Source organism: Megascapheus bottae, chromosome 33 (genome assembly GCF_031878675.1).
Source record: "Megascapheus bottae isolate mThoBot1 chromosome 33, mThoBot2.hap1, whole genome shotgun sequence".
Classification (NCBI taxonomy): domain Eukaryota; kingdom Metazoa; phylum Chordata; class Mammalia; order Rodentia; family Geomyidae; genus Megascapheus; species Megascapheus bottae.
The window spans coordinates 5,736,828-5,755,564 of NC_143541.1; the positions used below are offsets into that span (position 1 = coordinate 5,736,828).

Genomic DNA, 18,737 nt, shown 5'->3' on the forward strand with positions numbered 1-18,737 from the left:
ATGCAGTGAGGGGGGATGGGGCAGGGAAAGGAGCGGGCAGCTTTCTACCCTAGAGCTGGGGGGGCCGTGTGGGGGGCACTTCCTGGCTGGGGTCCACACAGCAGTCTCGACAGCAGCAGCCAGCTACGGGTCCTGCATGGAAGCCGGGGACAGAGTTGGCTGGGGTGGGGGTGGGGGCAGGGAAGAATCCCTCCACTCTGAGCTTGTGCCTCCTCTCGGGCCAGCCATCATGCCTTCCATGCTCCTGTGCCCCTCACCTCCGGCCTTCGGTGTCAGCAGCTCCCCGTGGCTCGCTGGGTGCCCCTGCCCTTCCTGGCTGGTGCCCAGCTGCAGCTTCCTCATGTGCCGCACCACAGCTGTGGCGTTGAAGGCTTGCTGGGGAGAGAGGAGACTTTGGATAAGATACAGGTTTGTGGGCCAGGGTGTGGCAGGTTTTATTACCTACAAGGCCCTCGATTCTGTTACCCGGCCCAGGGTCACGGCTTGCGGCCATCTGCCTGCCTAGCAGTTTCATCCTGGTCTCCCAGTCTTTTCTGCAACCTTCTTGGCTTCCTGAGAGCCCTTTCTAGAACGCACAATTCCCTAGGACTCAACCCTGGGCATTAGGTAGCTGTTCTATCATGGGATGCAAGGCCCGGTAGCCTGACCCTTTCCCAGTTTTCCAGTCGGCTCCTGCCACTCAGTGTCCCCAGCAGCTCCCGTCCAGGGGCCTTGGCACATCTTGTCCCACTACCTCAGACATACTGGCTGGCTAATTCCTACTCAGGTGACAAGCCCTCAGAGACTAAATCAGATGCCTCCTGGAGAAATAGACTGTTCTGTAACATATGTTACTATTATGATCTGTAAGAGACCTGTTATCTTAACGTTGGTCTATAGTATAGACCACTGAAGACCCTGTGAGGTTGAGTAGATATCCCGGAGCATTTATTGAGTAAATGCATGTATGAAGTCCTTCAGAAAGTGCTGTGTGCTGGACTTGGTTCCAAGTGCCATGCAAGCTGGGCCCAGATGGGGGTAGAGAAGAAGTCCTTGGAAGACTAGGACCCAGTGAGAAATGTCTGCTCACCTTCCATTTGCTCTTGGCAAAGTTCTTCTTGATCTGCTCACTCACAGACTGGTGGATATTCTTATCCAGAGCCGTGTCTCCTGCAATCCTAGGTTGAGATGGTGGAGCGTTACCTGAGGGCCCCAAGCCACAGCCTAGTACACAGCTTGAGGGGTGGGGCATCTCACCAGGGGTGCTGCAAGGCCTGCTCACAGGTGAACCTCTTCTCTGGGTCCTTCTCCATCAAGTGCCGGATGAAATCTTTGGCTGAACAAAAGCAAAGACAACATCGTGGGGCCTGCGGACACTGAGGTGGCACTCCCTCCACTCCAGCCTGGCAGCACAGCAAGACAGAGGCCAGATCTGTCCATCCACTGCCCTCTCCCACCTCTGAAGCCCTCCCAGCACAGCCTCCAGGCTTTCTCCTTTTTTTTTTTTTTTTTTTTGCCAGTCCTGGGCTTGAGCTCAGGGCCTGAGCACTGTCCTTGGACTTTCTTAAGGCTAGAGCTGTACCACTTGAGCCTCAGCACCACTTCCGGCTTTTTTCTATGTATGTGGTACTGAGGAATTGAACCTGGGTCTTCATGCATGCTAGGCAAGCACTTTAACCACGAGGCCAAACTCCCGGCCCTCTCCTTTCTTAAAAATATGTTTATTGGGACTCCTCTGCAGGCTCCTCCTGAGGGATTACTATTATTGAAGAATACAGTGTTTGAAGAATGAATGAATGAATGAATGCCTACAAGTCTTAATCAGACTGGGAGCCAACAGAAGGAAAGGAAGTGGCAGTGTCTGACTTCAGATGACTCCTAGTCTGGGGCCAAGGAGTCTGCTAGAGACAGGACCCCAAGGGAAGAAGGCAAAACCCCAAATACCCGAGTCGGAGATGTCGTCCCAGTAAGGAGAGTCAAACTCGTACTCGGCCTTCAGAATCTGTTCAAAGAGTTTGGCATCGTTCTCGTCATAGAAGGGAGGGTAACCGCAGAGCCTGGGCAGGGAGAGACAGGCTCACTTCCGTTCCCACTGGCTCTGGGAGGAGGTGTGCAGTCGTGGGGGTCAGGCAGGAACCCTAAGAAGGGGCTCCTCTAATCCTATCCTCCACTCCAGTCCTCCACCACCTCCCACCTTGCAGCCCTCTAGGCCCTTGCACTTGCTTCTCACTCAGGGTGTGGTACCAGCCAAATGTCATCTCCACTGAGGGCCTGTCCTTCCCTGAGCCTACCTGAAATGGCTACCACACCACAGCCCCACTTCTGGTTTTCTGGTGGTTAATTAGAGATGAGTCTCAACGGACTTTTTAGTGCCGAAGCCGGCTTTGAACCGCAATCCTCAGATCTCAGCATCCTGAGTAGTTAGGATTATAGGTGTGAGCCACCGTGCCCAGTTTGTCATCGGTATTGTCCCTGAGCCCTTTCACTTTAGGCTAGCACTCATCACCCTGAGCCATAGTGCCAATTCCAGTTTTCTGGTGGCTAATTGGAGATAATAGCCTCATGGACTTTCTTACCCAGGCTGGCTTTGAACCGCAATTCTCAAATCTGTCTTTTGAGTAGCTAGGATGACAAGCCTGAGCCACCAACTCATGTTTAGGTTAATGCTTAGGCCATGTTTAGATTTCTTTTACTTGTCAACTGTGTGTCCCCAGCTGCGCTGCCGGTTCCCAAGGGCAGGGCCTTGCTCTCTGCTAACTCCTAGTACTTGGCACAGTGCCTCAGATCATTTCCCCGGAAGGAAAAGATGTTCGATGCTGTGGAGGGGAGGAGAGGGGCCATAGAGGAAGAGAGAAGAGGACAGCTGGCCAGGGCCACGTACAGGATATAGGCTATGACCCCGATGGACCAGCAGTCCACAGCCTTGCTGTAGGGTTTCTGGGCCAGGACCTCAGGGGCTGTGGAAGGAAGAAGGCATATTGTTGATAAACTCTCCCATGGCAAGGCCTGGTTCTTTCCCTGCCCTCAGCCCCAGCCCAGGGCTCTCCGCACCCACGTATCCTGGGGTCCCGCAGGCTGTGGAGAGCACGCTGCCTGGATCCTCCATCTTGGAGAGGCCGAAGTCAGAGATCATGATCTTGGAGTCCTCATCTAGGCTGTAGTAGAGAAGGTTCTCTGGCTGGGAGGGGAGAAAGGGGGAGGATGGGTAGGGAGAGATGACCAGAGTCTGCAGAAGTTGGTATCCCCTGCCCCACCAAAAAAAAAAAAAAGGTACTGTGGCAGCCATATCGCTGCCAGCCTGGCCAGACACCTAAGAAAAGCAAGGAGGTTGAGGCAGCTCCTGGGTTCTATCTGGGTGACTTCATCCCTACCACATTCCCTGCCAAGCCCACTTTCTGGACAGGAAGGCGATGGCTCCAGAGGCCCAGTGACCATTTGACCACTAGCCCAGCTAGGAAGTGATGGGGCAGAATTCAAACCCAGGTCTCCCCCGAGCTCTGCTCCCAGATGGGGCCGATGTACAGGACGCTATGCACCCTGTCCTGGGCCAGCAGGAGGAGGCCGGAAACTCTTGGCCGTCTTTAAGCTTTGCTCCCCCATCCAAGTTCTCTACAAACAGCAAGGGTGACATTTATTATCAGAAAAATACAAGATATTGGGGATCCCATGACAGCACAGCTCCCTTTGTGTCTTGGAACAGCAGAAACTGGAATGGAGAGAGGCGGCTTGGGGTCTGTTTTATAGGTAGGCGCAGTAAGGGATGAGAGTTAAGGTCAAGGCGAAGGGTTTGCAGAGCCCCGTCCCCGGTCTCAGTTCCCGCCCCCCGAAGCCCACCTTGAGGTCTCGGTGTACAATGCCCAGGTCGTGCAGGTACTTGACCGCATCCAGCACCTGGAAGATGAGGCGGCTGGCATCTCGCTCTGTGTAGAACCCTTTCTCCACGATTCGATCAAACAGCTCCCCACCGGACACCCTGCGGCAGGGCGGGACAGTGAACTGAAGACAGAGGGGCAGCATGGGAGAGGTGGGAGGAGGGGCGGGATCTGATGGAGTGGGTGAGACAGACGGGAGGGTCTGGGAGGGGAGGCGGGGCAGGGCCACTCACAGCTGCATGATGAGATAGAGGTGGCCCCCACTCTCGTAGATGTCATCCAGGGCCACAATGTTGGGGTGCTTGATCCTGGAAGGACAGTGAGGGGATTCAGAGCTAAGGACAGCTGAGCCACTTTCCCGTTGCTGACAGCCAAGAAATCTTGAGCCCTGCCAGTCAAAGCCAGTTCACCACCATTTATTATCAATTCTAAGAAGGCAGAGCAGCGAGCACTGGGTTCTGAGCCCAAATCCTGCCTCTGCCTTATGTTCTTTAAGAACACCAATCTCAGATGAGCTATGACTTCTAGGCAGAGTTGGTGGTTTTGTCTTGTGTTTTAGTATTGGGGTTTGAATGTAGGGCCTGGCAGTTGGTAGGCAGAAGCTATACCACATCCCCAGTCCCTGGCTTTTGTTTGCGTCTTGTTTTGACAATACTTGGATTTGGGCTCGGTGCCTTGAGCTTGGGCTCTGTGCTTGATTCCTGCCCTGGGTGCTGAGGAAGAATGAGGCTGTCTCGTTCCTCACCCCTTCCCCTGGCCCGCCGCTAAGGATGTGCCTTCTGGTCCAGAGTTCTGCCCTGCCCACTGCTCTGGCACACAGTGAAACCCCTGCTCAGTAATGCTTGTTGACTCGAATGTAAGCACTCTGTGCCTCACTGTTTGCACCAAAATAAAATGAAGTAAATGAGTCAATCCCGCAAAGAGCAGAGGTGAGGATCACGTGAGACAATGCAGGCAAGAGGCCTGACACACAGCAAATATTCAGCAGAAACAAATCATGTGACTGGACTTGATGAGAGGGGGAACATGGCTGTCTCATAACTTGCCATGTGACTTTGGGCAAGTCTCCTGCCCATTTGGGGCTTCAGTCCTTACCCCCTGATGACAAAGGAAACCATCATTTCCATCTTGCCCAGTGTGGTCAGGCTGCTGCTGCTCAGTGCAGAGACTGGGAGTGAGCTAGAGTTTCAGACAAGCACGAGCAGTTCTAGTGAGGGGCTATCAGATTAGCCATTTTAAACTGCTGCTTGGCTTCAGTCTGGTGGGGAAGGGGAGACCTGGGGTCGGTCCAGAGACAGCATGAGCTGAAGTATGTGGGTTCAAGCCCTGACCCAGGGTTCACCTTGAGGCCTGATTGAACAGATTGAACTTTGGTAAACATAAATAGTCCCTGGCATCTCAGCCATGTCTGTCAGGTTACCCAGTGTGCCAGCCATGTGAGATTACAGGACCTTGAGTGCCAAGTGCAAGCTCTTATCCCCATTTTACAAGTGAGCGCTCCAAAGCAGGAGAAAGAGAGGGTCAAGGCCGTGAGGAGCCGAGGCACACGCACTTGTGCAGGACAGCGATCTCATTCTCCATGCTGCCCTCTTTGCCTTCCAGGGCCTTCTTGGCGATGCACTTGATGGCCACGAGCTTCTGAGTCCTCCTCTCTTCCGCTAGGATTACCTCGGAAAAGGCCCCCCTGTGGGAAGAGGATTCCAAGGTGAGGAGCTCCAACCCCAACTTCCCTTCCTCTGTGGATTATGGGACCGCCCCCCCTCCCCGGACTCTATAAGTGAGGGTTACTGGGACCTGGCCAGTCCGTCTTTATAGTAACTGGTGGTGTGATGAGAGCCGGGTAAGCAGCACCGTTAGAATGAAGAGCCATTCCTGCTATGGTGCTAGGGCGTAAGCCTGAAACAGGTGGCAGTCATTTTTGTCACTGTGAGAAGAGCCTATTTGAGACCAAAGACAGCACAAAGGAAAGCAGACCTGAGGGGTGGCCACAGACACTCCCGATAACGTGACCCCCTTTGGGGCCTTGGATCCAAGCAGGCCTAAGATTGAGATTTCACATTATATACTGTGCATGAATAATTCATTCCTTATTTGTGCCAAAGCCAGTTTGAGTCTTGGCTCTTTTAATACCCCTTCAGAGCCTTGAAGAATCTTCAGCATCACCTGAGGACATTTCAGAAATGCACACTGTACCCTAACAAGGTCCTTGGTAATCTGTATAGTCACTAAAGTTTAAAACATACTGATTTGGGGGGCGGGGATTTGCTGTGGTGTCCTCTCCACATCTGCTTTCCCTGCGGGAATACAAGGTCATCATCACTCAAGGGAGACATCAACCATGGTGGCCCGCCTGTCCTCAGGATAAATAACAAGTGGCTGGAGCAACCTCCTCCCTGGCTGTGTTGGGCCTTTCTCCACACTGTGGTCCCCAGGACTGTCCTGAATGAACAGTTTCCTCTAAGTTGTGTGTGTGTGTGTGTGTGTGTGTGTGTGTACACGTGCGCGCACGCACATGAGCTGAACCTACGGCTTAAACTCTGGGCCCATTTCCAGCTTTTTGGTGATTAATTAGAGATGAGTTTCTTACACTTTCTTGCCTGCCTGAGTTGTTTTTGTTTTTTATTTTTTTTGTCAGTTATGGGGTTTGAACTCTGGGCCTGAGTGCTGTTCCTGAGCTTTTCAGCTCAAGGCTACTGCCCTACCCCTTGAGCCACTGCGCCACTTCCGGTTTTCTAGTGGTTAATTGGAGATAAGAGTCTCATAGACTTTAGTGCCCAGGTTGGCTTTGAACCACAATCCTCAGATCTCAGCCTCCTGAGTAGCTAGGATTATAGGCGTGAACCACCACGCCTGACCTGGGTTGTTTAATATTTTATTTATTTAGGCTTTTTTTTCCTAGTTAATTGAAGATAAAAGTCTCACAAACTTTCCTGCCTGAGCTGACTTTGAACCATGATCCCCAGGATAGATAGGATTAGAGGACAGAGCCACCCTCAGGCCTCCCTTAGTCATAAGTGTCTTGCTGTGTCCCTTGGAGTAACATCCAGCCCCACTTACCTGGCTGTCAAGGCCCTGCGGGGATTTTTGCACTCCATCTCTACCTTCTTTTTCCATTCTGGACCAAAGAGGTAAGATGAACCTCCCTCAAACACTCACCCACTCCATGCTCAGGGTTGGTCACAGGAGCAGGGCTGGCCAGTCAGTAGCCTCATCTCCTCCTCCCTAGACTCTTCTCCTCTTCATGCTCAGTCCTTGCCCTTGGTCTTTGCTTATGCTACCTCTCCTGCCTGGAAAATCCCTCCCCATACATGCACACCCACTCGTCTTTCCATCCCCAGATCCACCGCCTTGCCCCAACAGTCTCCCTTTTCAGAAGCCACAGCCCTGTCAGGCCTCTGCAAAGCCCTCATCCCCAACCTTAACTAGCACAGCACACACCCTCTTGTCATTTTTTGATGGGTCTGTCTCTTTTGCATGTCAAGGACCAATTTGAGGGGTAGAAACCCGGTCTGGTAATGTCGGAATTCTCAGCATGAAGAGCAGCCCCTCTAGCTGTTTCCAAACCCAAGGCCCAGCAGCTGGCGCTTGGGAAGGGCGTGGTAAATGACCACTGCATTCTCCTGGACTTCTCGTCAGGAACGCATGGTGATCTAGGAACAGTGTCTATGCAAGGCCAGCCAGAAACGAGAGGCTGGACCAGTGTGAGCCATGGCAAGGCTTCCCCAGAGGCTTCCTGGTCTGAGGGAAACAGGAATTGTTCCTCAGCTAGCTGCAGGAAGCACCACCCTGGGCGCAGCCTACCCCAGCCAGCCAGGCCCAGCTCTATCCCCAGCCCGGGCAGTGCTGCACCCTGAGACTCACGTGCCCAGAACATCTCGGAAGTCATAAATGTCCCTGATGTCCTCTGCCTGCTTCCAGCGAGGGCCTTCCACTGCCCCTGGCATGGCCCACTGCCCCCCAGCCACAGCCAGGGCTCCTGGAAGAGGAACGGAGAGAGAAACTCAGTAAGGTATAGCCTTGTCTCTAGAAATTTATTACTATGCCTTAGTGATTCAGCCTGTGTTTACTCATTCCTTCATTCATGGATGCAGTCATCCAACATTCATTCATTCCCTAGTCATTTGTTCATTGAGTAACATCTAGTCAGTAAATTCATACACCTAGAGACAAATCTTCCATGGTGGCTGCAAAATTCTTCAACGAGCTCGTGCATTCCTTCATTCCTTGACTCATGCCTCCTTCCCAGTCTCTCTCCAGATTTACATACCCAAGGAAACTCTGGCAGAAACAGGTAAATCCAGAACAGCTTAGAGCAAGGAGCACAGGTCCCCGAAACCAGCAGTGTCTCAGCACCACTCTGGAAATGGCTGGGGTATCTCCTCTCCCTCCTCCTCCCTGCCTTGGCCTCTCAGAAATCAGGTTTCCGGCAGTCTGGGCTTCCAGCAATATCTCAGCCATGTTTTTAAATAGCTCCTTCTCACTGTTACCAAGGCAACAGCAGCCACAGCTGGAGTTCCCCAGACCTCTCCCTCCTAAGTCTCCATGTGGGTCCCACCCAGTCTGTCCCCTCATGGCCTCTTCTTGTCCTGCCTCAGCCTGGACCTTCCCTCCTCTGCTACCTCTATTATCACCAGTTGGAAAACAGGGAGAGACCCTGGAGATGGGGGGGCCTGGATCAGCCGAACCACCAGGGATTCCAGTTTCCCTTGCCATGGAGGGTTGGTCTTTGACTGGTCCTTCCAACAGGCATCTGGGCTGGGGCCACCCAGATAGCACAGTCTCCCAGCCATCCCAAGATCACACAGATGAAGCCCACACAGAGCCCAGCCTGCGGTGTGGCCTCTGGAAGGGTACTTTCCTTCTCACTTTCCTCTGTAGAAGAATGAAGGGATGGAATCCTGACCAGAGAGAAATCGCAGAGCTTGGATGGGACTTTATTCCCTGGGGACCCTCACTGCCCATCCCAAGAGCAGAAACAGCCAAGAGAGGAGACCTGAGGGTAAGTTCTAGAGGCCAAATCATAAACCCTCTGGAGTTCCCTACCTGGTACCAAATACCCTGACAAGCCTCATCTACCCCACAATCCAAACTGCCATGCCATGTGCCAACAGATCCAGCACATCTGTGTCCAGATGCCACAACACCTACTTACACACACACACACACACACACACACACGTGCAAACACCTCCACCCAGGTGTCCTCACTCCATCCTGGCCTGTCCACCCCAGCACTCTGAACTAGGGCCACTCTTCTGGCACAAAACACACCAGCAGAGCTGGAGCTGCAGCTCAAGGGTAGACTACCAGCATGGCAAGGTCCCAAGTTCAATCCCCAGAACTATAAAAAGATTTTTTTTTTTCTACTGAAGGTGCAGCTCAAAGTGTAGAACCTCACCTAATGGACAGAATCACACCACACCGCCTTCCCATATAGCGGACGGACGTCTGGGTTCCCAGCTTACACCCCCAGCTCTTGGCCCCACACCTCAGAGGCTCCAAACACCCTCAGCACACAATTGAACCTCCAGCTCCGACTTGCTGACCTTAGGGCCACACACACCCCTGGAGACACATCTGCAGCCTAGCGGGTTCCCAGACCTCTCCTGGCACCAGGACCAGGCGCCCCCACAGCTGAACCACACACCCGAGCGAAGACCCTGCCGTGCCCCCACCTCCCAATGCCCCCGCCCTCCCACTCCAGGCCGGCCGAATGCGCAGACGCCACCCCCACGCCCGCTCCAACACCCGCGAAGTACCCCCCACGGGCTCGCGGGGCACCTGCCGGGCCTGCGGCAGAGTGGGGGAGAAAGGCCCGGCCCCGTCCAGCCCGGGGACACCCCGGCACCCAGGGCGAGCCGCGCGCCGCGCGCCTGCCGTACCTGCGGCTGCCCCGCCGCGGGGCTGGTGCGAGGCCCGGGGTGGCCGGCGCGAGCTCCGCGGTCGCCCCGCCCTGGCCTCGCGCCCGCGCTCGCGCTCGGTGGCCGGCCCGGCTCGGCTCCGCTCTGCACCCGGCGGGGCTCCGGCGGGGCTCCGGCTGGGTCGGCCTCGCCTCCGCCCGCCCGCGGCTCTGATGTCAGCGCGGGCGGAGCCTGCGGCGAGGGGGCCGGGCGGGCGGGCTCGCTCCGCCGGGGAGGCTGAGAGCGGCACCGCGGGCGCGTGGCCAGCCTGCTGCCCCCGGAGCCCGGCGCGAGTGAGATGGAGAGAGGTGTGCGTGTGGGTGTAAGCGCGCGTGCACGTGTGCGCGTGTGGGTGCGCGCGTGTGGGTATGTTTGCATGTGTGCACGTGCGCGTGTAGGTGTGGGGGTGCGCGCGTGCACTTGTGCGCGTGTAGGTGTGTAGGTGTGTGCGCGTGGGTGTGCGCGTGTGCGCGTGTAGGTGTGTGCGTGTGGGGCGTGTGCGCGTGTACGCGGGTGCGCAAGGGTGGGTGCGCGCGCCGGTGTAGGTGTGTGTGCGCGCGTGTAGCTGTGCGGGTGCCCGCGTGGGGTGCGCGCGTGTACGCGGGTGGGCGCGTGTGGATGTGCGCTGTACGCGGGTGTCCTCGTGGGGTGCGCGCATGTGGATGTGCGCTGCACGCGGGTGTCCTCGTGTGGATGTGCGCTGCACGCGGGTGTCTTCGTGGGGATGCGCGCGTGTACGCGGGTGTCCTCGTGGGGATGCGCGCGTAGCCGCGTGCGCGCGCGTGGGCTCAACTTTGCCCCTTGAACCCGCGCGCCCCGCCTGGCTTTTTGGCGGCTGGAGGGGGGAGTCTCGCGGGCTCCCAGCGGAAATCCTCGCAGCTCATCCCCGGAGCAGCTGGAACCACAGGCCGGCGGGCTGGCGGCCGCTCCTCACCCCGGCCCGCAGCTCCGAGGACGGGGCACCCGAGCCCCAGTCCTGTGCAGAGACTCCGCCCGGGGAAGCGCGGGTTAATAACTCCGGATCCTGAAGGAAGTCGGCCAAAGTGGACCGAGGTCCACTGGGTGGCAGCCTGGGTGGCTGCCAGGGCCCTTGGGGGAGCCGGCTGGAGCGGGGGTGCAGAAGCCAGATCCCAGGGCGCGGGGCCAAGGCCCGGCCCGGCTCAGCCTTTGCCGGGCTCCTCTCCAGCGGATGGGCCGCCCTGGGCCCGCCCGGGAGGCCCCCCGCCCCACCTGGTGCCCTCGCCGGGACCCCTGGCTTCTCCCTCCTAGATCCCCGCCTTTCCCAGCTAGAGAGGCCCGGAGGAGCTTGCTGTTACCCCGCTGTTTCCACCAGCTTTGCTCTCCCTTATCCCAGCGGGGTCTGTTCCCATGGCGGAGGAGGTTCCTAGAAGACCCCGCTTTCCCTCCCAGAACCCCGGTCTCTTCCCCCAGAGCGTGGCAATATTGAGGACTGATAGAATTCTCCTGAGAATTCCATGAGGCCATTCCACGAGGTGCTTAGAACAGTGCAGCGCAAAGCAAAAGGAAGACTCCACATCAACCGGGCTCAGGGAAAGGGCCTTATTTGGCTAGAGACAAAGGGCGGACTCCCAGTGTATAGTGTATACACTACTAGAGCCCAGCGTCTGCAGTGGAGACACCCCTGGCCCTGGCGGAGCATCTGTTCTCCCTGGCACCCCCAGTGGGTTCCTGCCAGACCCTGTCTTTCTCTGTGACACCCCTGGTGGCTGATAAGGTAACCTCTGTCCTTCTGAAGATGTAGGCAACTTTGGTCTGTTTTGTGGATTGTCTGCTTTTAAGTGTTTCTGAGGCCAACAACCCTGGTGCTTTGTATATACTAGGCAAGCACTGCATCCCTGAACTACATCCTCATTTCTTGGATTTTGGAGACCAAGTCCTGCTCTGTAGCTCAGGCTCTGTAGCTCAGGCTGACCTCAGATTTGAGGTCATCCTGCAACACCAAACCCTATCTCACTTTTTTTTTTCTTGTGATCTTACTGTTTCACCTAGGTTGGTTGGTCTTAAACTGAGCTCAAATGATTCTCCTGCATACCCCCAACCCCCAAGTACCCTGTAAAAATACTTCTATTAAACAAGGAATACATGATCACTGCAGGAAAATTACATAAAATAGTTAAATCACAAAAATGTTCCTTTCTTGCACTTGCCTTCAAGTGAAAGAATCTAACCCAGTGCCAAGTAACAGAATCCCAGACTGAACCAGCTTTAGCAGAGAGGAATAATAGTTCTCCAAAGCTGGTCCAGGACTGAGGGATAACCACAAGGGCCCAGGGCTTGGAGACTGGAACTAGAGATCCATGGCTCAGAGGGCTGGCCTTCTTTCTCTTCACATCTATCCTTGTCCCCCCTTTTTTCTATCCTTTGGCCTGTCCTGGAGCTTGAATTCTGGGCCTGGGCGCTGCTCTTGGGCTCTCTTTGCTCAAAGCTAGTGCTCTACTAGGTAAGCCACAGCGCTACTTCCAGCTTTTTCTGTAATTAATTGGAGACCAGAGTCTCAGGGAGTTTCCTGCCCAGGCTGGCTTTGAACCATGGTCCTCAGATCTCAGACTCCTGAGTAGCTAGGATTACAGGAGTGAGCCAGTGAGGCTTCTCCTTGCCTTACTCTCCCCTTTCCCCTTCAGGGTAAAATTCTCTGCCAGCAGGGCAGGGAAAAGGAAGAGATGCCCCAAGCTTTTTGGAGTCACCAGACTAGAAGAGTGATCAAGCTTAAAGGAAATGGCAGGCCAAACCCAACAAATCCTTCTCAGGCCTGTTCCCACCATCCCCAACTAAGAAAGGGTAATATTCTGGCATATTTTCATACCCAGTGTTGTAGGCATGTACACACAAACACTTCCAGTGAGCAAATTTCAGGGTCTAACTCAAAACAAGTCAAGGAAAATACACATATGCAGCAAAGGGGAATTGTCTTTTCGGCTCCGTTGTTTTCAAAATGGTTGACAAAGGGCCAGGAGTTTGGCCTAGTGGTAGAGTGTTTGCCTAGCATGCACGAAGACCCGGGTTCAATTCCTCAGTACCACATACATAGAAAAAGCTGGAAGTGGTGCTGTGGCCCAAGTGGTAAAGCGCTAGCCTTGAGGAAAAACCCAAGGACAGTGCTCAGGCCCTGAGTTCAAGCCCCAGGTCTGGCAAAAAAAATAAATAAATAAATAGACTTTCAAAAAGGTGACAAAGGAGGCGAGGTATGTCCCTCACTGTCCACTTCCTGTCAGCTCTGGAGAAGCCTTACACAAGCCAGGGCGTCCTCTGTCACTGGACAGCATCCCTCCATCGGTTCTGGAACCTGATGGGAAATAAGACATTGGAAGAATGAGTGGTTTTTGTAATTAAGGAAAAGAAACTGCAGAAAAAAATAGATGAAAAAAAATTTTTGTACTGGTCCTGGGCCTGGAACTTAGGGCTGGATGTTGTCCCTGAGCCTTTTTGTTCTCAAGGTTGGTGCTCTACCACTTGAGCCACAGCTCTACTTCCAGTTTATTTGTAGGGGTTCTCACTTGAAGATAAGATTCTCACAGACTTTTCTGTCTGGGTTAACTTCAAACCACAGTCCTCAGATTGTATCCTCCTGAGAAGCTAGGATTATAGGCAGGAGCCAGCAGCATAGGGCCAAATGAAATTATAAGACATTAAAAAAAAGTATCGGCCTGGCACAGTGGCTCACACCTGTAATCCTAGCTACTCAAGAGGTTGAGATCTGAGGATCATGGTTCAAAGCCAGCTCAGGGAGTTAAGTCCATGAAACTCCAATTAACTACCAGAAAACTCGAAATGGTGCTATGGTTCAAGGGGCAGGGTGGTTGCCTTGAGCTGAAGATCTTAGGGACAGTGCCCAGGCCCAGAGTTCAAGTCCTACAGCTGACAAAAAAAGGTACTGGGCTGGAATGTGGCTTAGTGGTAGACTACTTGCCTCACATGCACAAAGCCCTGGATTCAATTCCTCAGCACCCTATAAACAGGAGAAGCCAAAAATGCTGATGTGGCTCAAGTGGTAGAATCCTAGCCTTGAACAAAAAGAAGCTCAGGGAGAATGTTCAAGCCTCAGGAATGGCAAAAAAAAAAAAACCCAAAAAAACCTCTTTAACTTCTCTTGCTGAACAGAAATAAAAATGCTTAAACTTACCCTCCTCCATCATGGATTATAATGAAAACAAATTTCAGGATAGAGAAACATTTACTAGACAATGGGTTAATGTTTTTAATATGTAAACAGCACATAAAATTTATAAAAAGCTAAGAACCCAATAAATAATCAAAGGACACACATAAAAGGCAGTAAACCTAGGACATTTTCTATTTCACTTGTAATAAAAGAAGTACAAATCAAAAGAAGAGGTCGTTGACAGACTTTCACATTTGAAGCTTAAAAAGCTGGTAAGCCAAGAGCTGTGTTCACATGATGCTGGATTACTCCTATATTCTGGTGGAGAATACTTACTACAGACCTTTTAGACATTGAGTGTAGGCAAGTCACACCTGTAACCCTAGCTACTAAAAAGATGGAGGTAGGAGAATTTGAGGGAAATTTGAAGCTGGGCCAGGTTAGCAAGACTCCAAAGCATAGAGGCTGAGGGGCTGGGAGTTTGGCCTAGTGGTTAAAGTGCTTGCCTAGCATGCACGAAGACCCGGGGTTCAATTTCTCAGTACCACATACATAGAAAAAAGCCAGAAGTGGTACTGAGGCTCAGGTGGTAGAGCTCTAGCCTTGAGAAAGTCCAAGGACAGTGCTCAGGCCCTGAGCTCAAGCCCAGGACTGGCAAAAAAAAAAAAAAAAAAAGAGGAGGCTAAGATCTGAGGATTGTGATTCAAAGCTAACCCAGGCACTGGCTCAAGCACCCCTGAGTGAAAAAGCTGTGGGAGAATGTGAAGCCCCGAGTGCAAGCCCTAGTACCAGCACAAAAATATGCAACTAAATTAAAAAGAAAAGGTCTGAGGTCTACAAAGGTAACTTAGGCAGTAGAGAACTTACAAAGACCTGAGCACATTTTTTTTTTTCCCAGTCCTGGAGCTTAATTAAACTCAGGGCCTGGACACTGTCCTTGAACTTTTTGCTCAAGGCTAGCACTCTACCAGTCTACAGCACCACTTCTGGCTTTTTCTGTATATCAGGAAACAGGGAATCAAACCCAGGGCTTTGTACATGCTAGGTAAGTACTCTACCACTAGGCCGCACTCCCAGCCTGAGTACTTTTTAGTTCAGGTGCTAGCACAGCACTAGTCTTACAAGCCATTTCTGGCTCCTCTCAGCCTAGGAAAATGATCACCAAGCTTACAATGCACAACTGTCACCTGGAGGGCAATTTTTAAAGCTGTTCCTCCTGCCCCTTCCCTCTTTGGCACAGCTGGGTCTGTGGTCACATGGAAGTCCTCACCTCTCTGTAAGCAGACCAGCTGTTCACACCTCCATGGACTGCTGTTACTTTAGTCTGGAATGTCATCCTCCTAGAATCTTCCTCTAGGAGTTGTCTTCCACTGTGCCCTAGGTAGAGAAAGTGAAGTCCCTCAGGCCCTGGGGCTCTGAGGACCATGCTTTTATGAACTATGCTCACTTACTCTTCCATCTCGCCCTCAGCTGAGGGCGGGAGCAAATGTGAAGGAGGAAAGCAGGCTCGTGGGGGAGGGAGGGACATGAGCCAGTGCCTCGGGGGCAACTGTGCTTGGACCTCTTCCGTGAGTCCTGGGCCCCAAGCCAGGAAAGGACTTTGCTTTCCATCGTGTTCTCATCAAGTTGCCCATGTCTTTCTTGAGGCTCTCAGCGGCTCAGCAGCAGTGCTCGTCCTCCGAACCCAAGTACTTTTCTGAGTGCCTGGGGCTGTGCTGGGGGTCAAGCCTGACCCCTGCAGTGGAAGGCAGCTAGGACAGAGGAAGCAGTGACTTGCTTGCTGCATGCTTCCCCCCTCCCACACGTCCCCAAACTAGCCAGACAGGTCACAGTGGCTTCAGATTACAATTAGAATTTTAGCCAAGTGCTGGACCACTCAAGAAGCTGAGATCTAAGGATTGAGGTTCAAAGCCAGTCCAGGCAGGAAAGGCTTCCTATTTCAGATTAACCACCTGAAAACGGGAAGTGGAGCTATTGCTCAAAGTGGTAGAGCACTAGCCTTGAAGAGGGAAAAAAATATTGTTGGTCATGGGGCTTGGACTCAGGGCCTATGCACTGACCCCTGAGCATTCTTTTCTTCTTTTTCTCAAGGTTACTACTCTGCCATGTTGAGCCATAGCACCACTTCCAGTTTTCTGGTAGTATGTTGGCAATAAGAATCTCACAGACTTTTCTAGACTGGGATGGCTTTGAAACTGTGATTCTCAGATCTCTGCCTCCTGAGGAGGTAGAATTACAGGTGTGAGCCACGAGCACCTGGCCAAAATAAATAAATAAATAAAATTTTGAGGAAACGAATTCCCCCTTTTTTGTGTGTGTGAGGAGCCCAGCTTCTTCCAGACTTCATTAAGAAGGCCTTACTTCGAAAGAGGAACCCCACTGCACTGCTGGTGGGAAAGTAAACTAGTACAACCACTCTGGAAGGCGGTCTGGAGGTTCCCCCAAAAACTAAACATAGACCTTCCCTACGACCCAGCCATACCACTCCTGGGCATCTACCCTGAGCATCATAACCCAGGATATGACAAGGACACCTGCTCAGCTGCGTTCATCACTGCACTATTCACAATAGCCAAGCAATGGAAACAACCCAGATGCCCCACTGCAGATGAGTGGATACAAAAAATGTGGTATACACACACACACACACACACACAATGGAGTCCTACATAGCCAACAGACAAGATAAAATAATGGCATTCACAGGGAAGGGGACGAAACTAGAGTAAATCATGTTGAGTGAGACAAGTCAAAGGAACAAAAGGCGCATGGTCTCCTTGATATGTAGATATTAGATCCAAACAGTACAAGAGCCATGACTTAATACTTAAGGGGTACTCAAGGTACTTGACATGAACTTGGAGATATAAATATTTCTATATAGACATATAAGTCTATGATGGGATACATATTCTATAGATATATTGATATGTAAATAGATATGTATCTATAACAAAGACTCCATTTATTTTAATTATGTTCTTAAATTTATGTGCCAGTGATTGCATAAAGAGATTCTCTTCTTAAATACTCGTCTGTTGACCATGACATTTGAAATATGATGTGTTGATACAATCTTTTAATTAAAAAAGAAAAAAGAAAAGCCTGGGAGTTTGGCCTAGTGGTCAAGTGCTTGCCTAACATGCATGAAGAGCCAGGTTCGATTCCTCAATACCACATACATAGAAAAGTCAGAGGTGGTGCTGTGGCTCAAGTGGTAGAGCTCTAGCCTTGAGGAAAGCCCAAGAATGGTGCTCAGGCCCTGAGTTCATCACTGTACCTGTGCCTCTCACAACCGGTCCCCCAGTGTATCCACCTTCTCCTCACAGCTCTCCCCAGCTCCCATCCCACTTCCTCCACAAAACTGCCTCTGTTCTCCACGCAGATGGTCTGGCCTCATGAATATGGAAATGTGTGGCTAATTAAAAGAAAGGGGTTCACAAGCTGGGCTGTTAGGTGCGGTGGCCGAGGGTGGACACTGCCCAAGTATAGGGATGACTATTCCTGTAACTTGTAACGGGACCAGGGCCCGATGACTTATGTAAGAGGCTGCACCAAAGTTCTGAGTTGAGTCCTGCCTCAGGGACTTGCAGAGCCTTGCTGGGTTTTGTCTGTGAGGGGGGTCTTGTTAGTCCTTCCCCGAGGGGTCACGGAAGATCCGGCAGTTTAATAAGTGTAAACAGTGCTTGGTACCCGGCTAACGTTTACTGCGCCCTGAACTGCAGCCACACGACGGCTGGTGTCTCATTGGTGTCTTCCTGACTGGTGACACTGACGGCTGAGGCAGCAGCACAGCCCATGCACATCCTGGAGCACCATCCTACTCTCTTGCCAAGATACACTTAAAAATACTCTTTTGGTGTCAGTCCTAGGGCATCATCTCAAAGCCTGGGCTCTGTCCCTGAGCCTTTTTTTTTTTTTTTGTGGGTCATGGGGCTTGAACTGTCCTTGAGCTCTCCAACTCAAGGCTACCGCCCTACCTCTGGGCCTGGATGTTGTCCCTGAGCTCTTCAGCTCAAGGCTATTGCCCTACCCTTAAGCTAAGCCCTACTTCCATTTTCTAGGAAGGTAAGAGTCTCAGGTCCTTTGGTGCCTGAGCTGGCTTTGAACTATGATCCTCAGATCTCAGCCTCCTTGGTAGCTAGGATTACAGGCGTGAGTCACCTCGCCAGGCTCAGCCTTTTTATTTTTTATTTTTTTGAGAATTGATTGGAAATGTCTCACAGACTTTCTGCCCAGGCTAGCTTCACATCATGAGCCTCACATGTCAGATTCCTAGGTAGACAGGATTATAGGCATGAGCCACTGATGCCCAGCCAAAATACATTTTTATTAATTAGGTCTTATTTTATTTATAAATGACAGAACTCCAAAGCAAATTAGCCTAGCTAAAACCTTCCGTGGGCTAGGATAACTTTGAAGTATACTGGAAGATCTTGGGGCTTCAGGCACGGCTGGATCCAGGCCACTGGCTTCCTCATTAGAAGTGTTTCTCTCTCCACCTCCTGGCTATGCTTTTTCTGACTGGCACACTCTCCCACGTGGGAGGAAAGCAGTTCTATGGCTTACCATCGAAACGGAAGTAAAACTGCCCTCCTAAGAGCAATCTTAGGAAAGGCCTCTTTACTGTTTCTCAATAAGTAGTCCTTGCCTGCTGAAAAAGAAAAAAAAAAAACAAGGAAGGCCTCTGAGTGACCCAGTTTGTCACATGGCGATTCCCTGGGGACACCTGTCCAGCTTACTTTGACAGTGACAGACTCACAAAAGGCAGATATGATGGGGTACTTATCTCACAGGGGAACCATCACCTTCTAGGGCAGAGTGCATGAGCAAGTTGTGTGCTGCTCGTCCCCAACTTCCCCCAGT

At 52.2% G+C, this 18,737-nt stretch overlaps 1 protein-coding gene across 1 annotated transcript; it reads right to left on the bottom strand.

Moving 5' to 3' along the window:
• Positions 1 to 8: 8 nt before the first annotated feature.
• Positions 9 to 7,827, bottom strand: Camk1 (calcium/calmodulin dependent protein kinase I). The gene is made up of 11 exons (XM_090323808.1): positions 7,713 to 7,827; positions 5,404 to 5,535; positions 4,085 to 4,159; positions 3,814 to 3,952; positions 3,031 to 3,157; positions 2,861 to 2,936; positions 1,924 to 2,036; positions 1,237 to 1,315; positions 1,070 to 1,157; positions 258 to 375; positions 9 to 132 (listed from the first exon to the last, which is right to left on the bottom strand). Exons 1-11 carry the CDS (start codon positions 7,793 to 7,795, stop codon positions 50 to 52), a joined length of 1,113 nt encoding a protein of 370 aa, XP_090179934.1. The 5' UTR covers positions 7,796 to 7,827; the 3' UTR covers positions 9 to 49.
• Between the last annotated feature and the right edge of the window lie 10,910 nt (positions 7,828 to 18,737).

Bases quoted from the DNA above. Each gene is read 5' to 3' on its own strand.
- Camk1 (XM_090323808.1), bottom strand. From the start codon at position 7,795: ATGCCAGGGGCAGTGGAAGGCCCTCGCTGGAAGCAGGCAGAGGACATC. The intron at 2,937-3,030 runs GTGCGGAGAGCC...TTCCTTCCACAG, and splicing joins CGGGACCCCAGGATACGTGG to CCCCTGAGGTCCTGGCCCAG. The intron at 1,316-1,923 runs GTATTTGGGGTT...GCTTTTGTTCAG, and splicing joins GGACGACATCTCCGACTCGG to CCAAAGATTTCATCCGGCAC.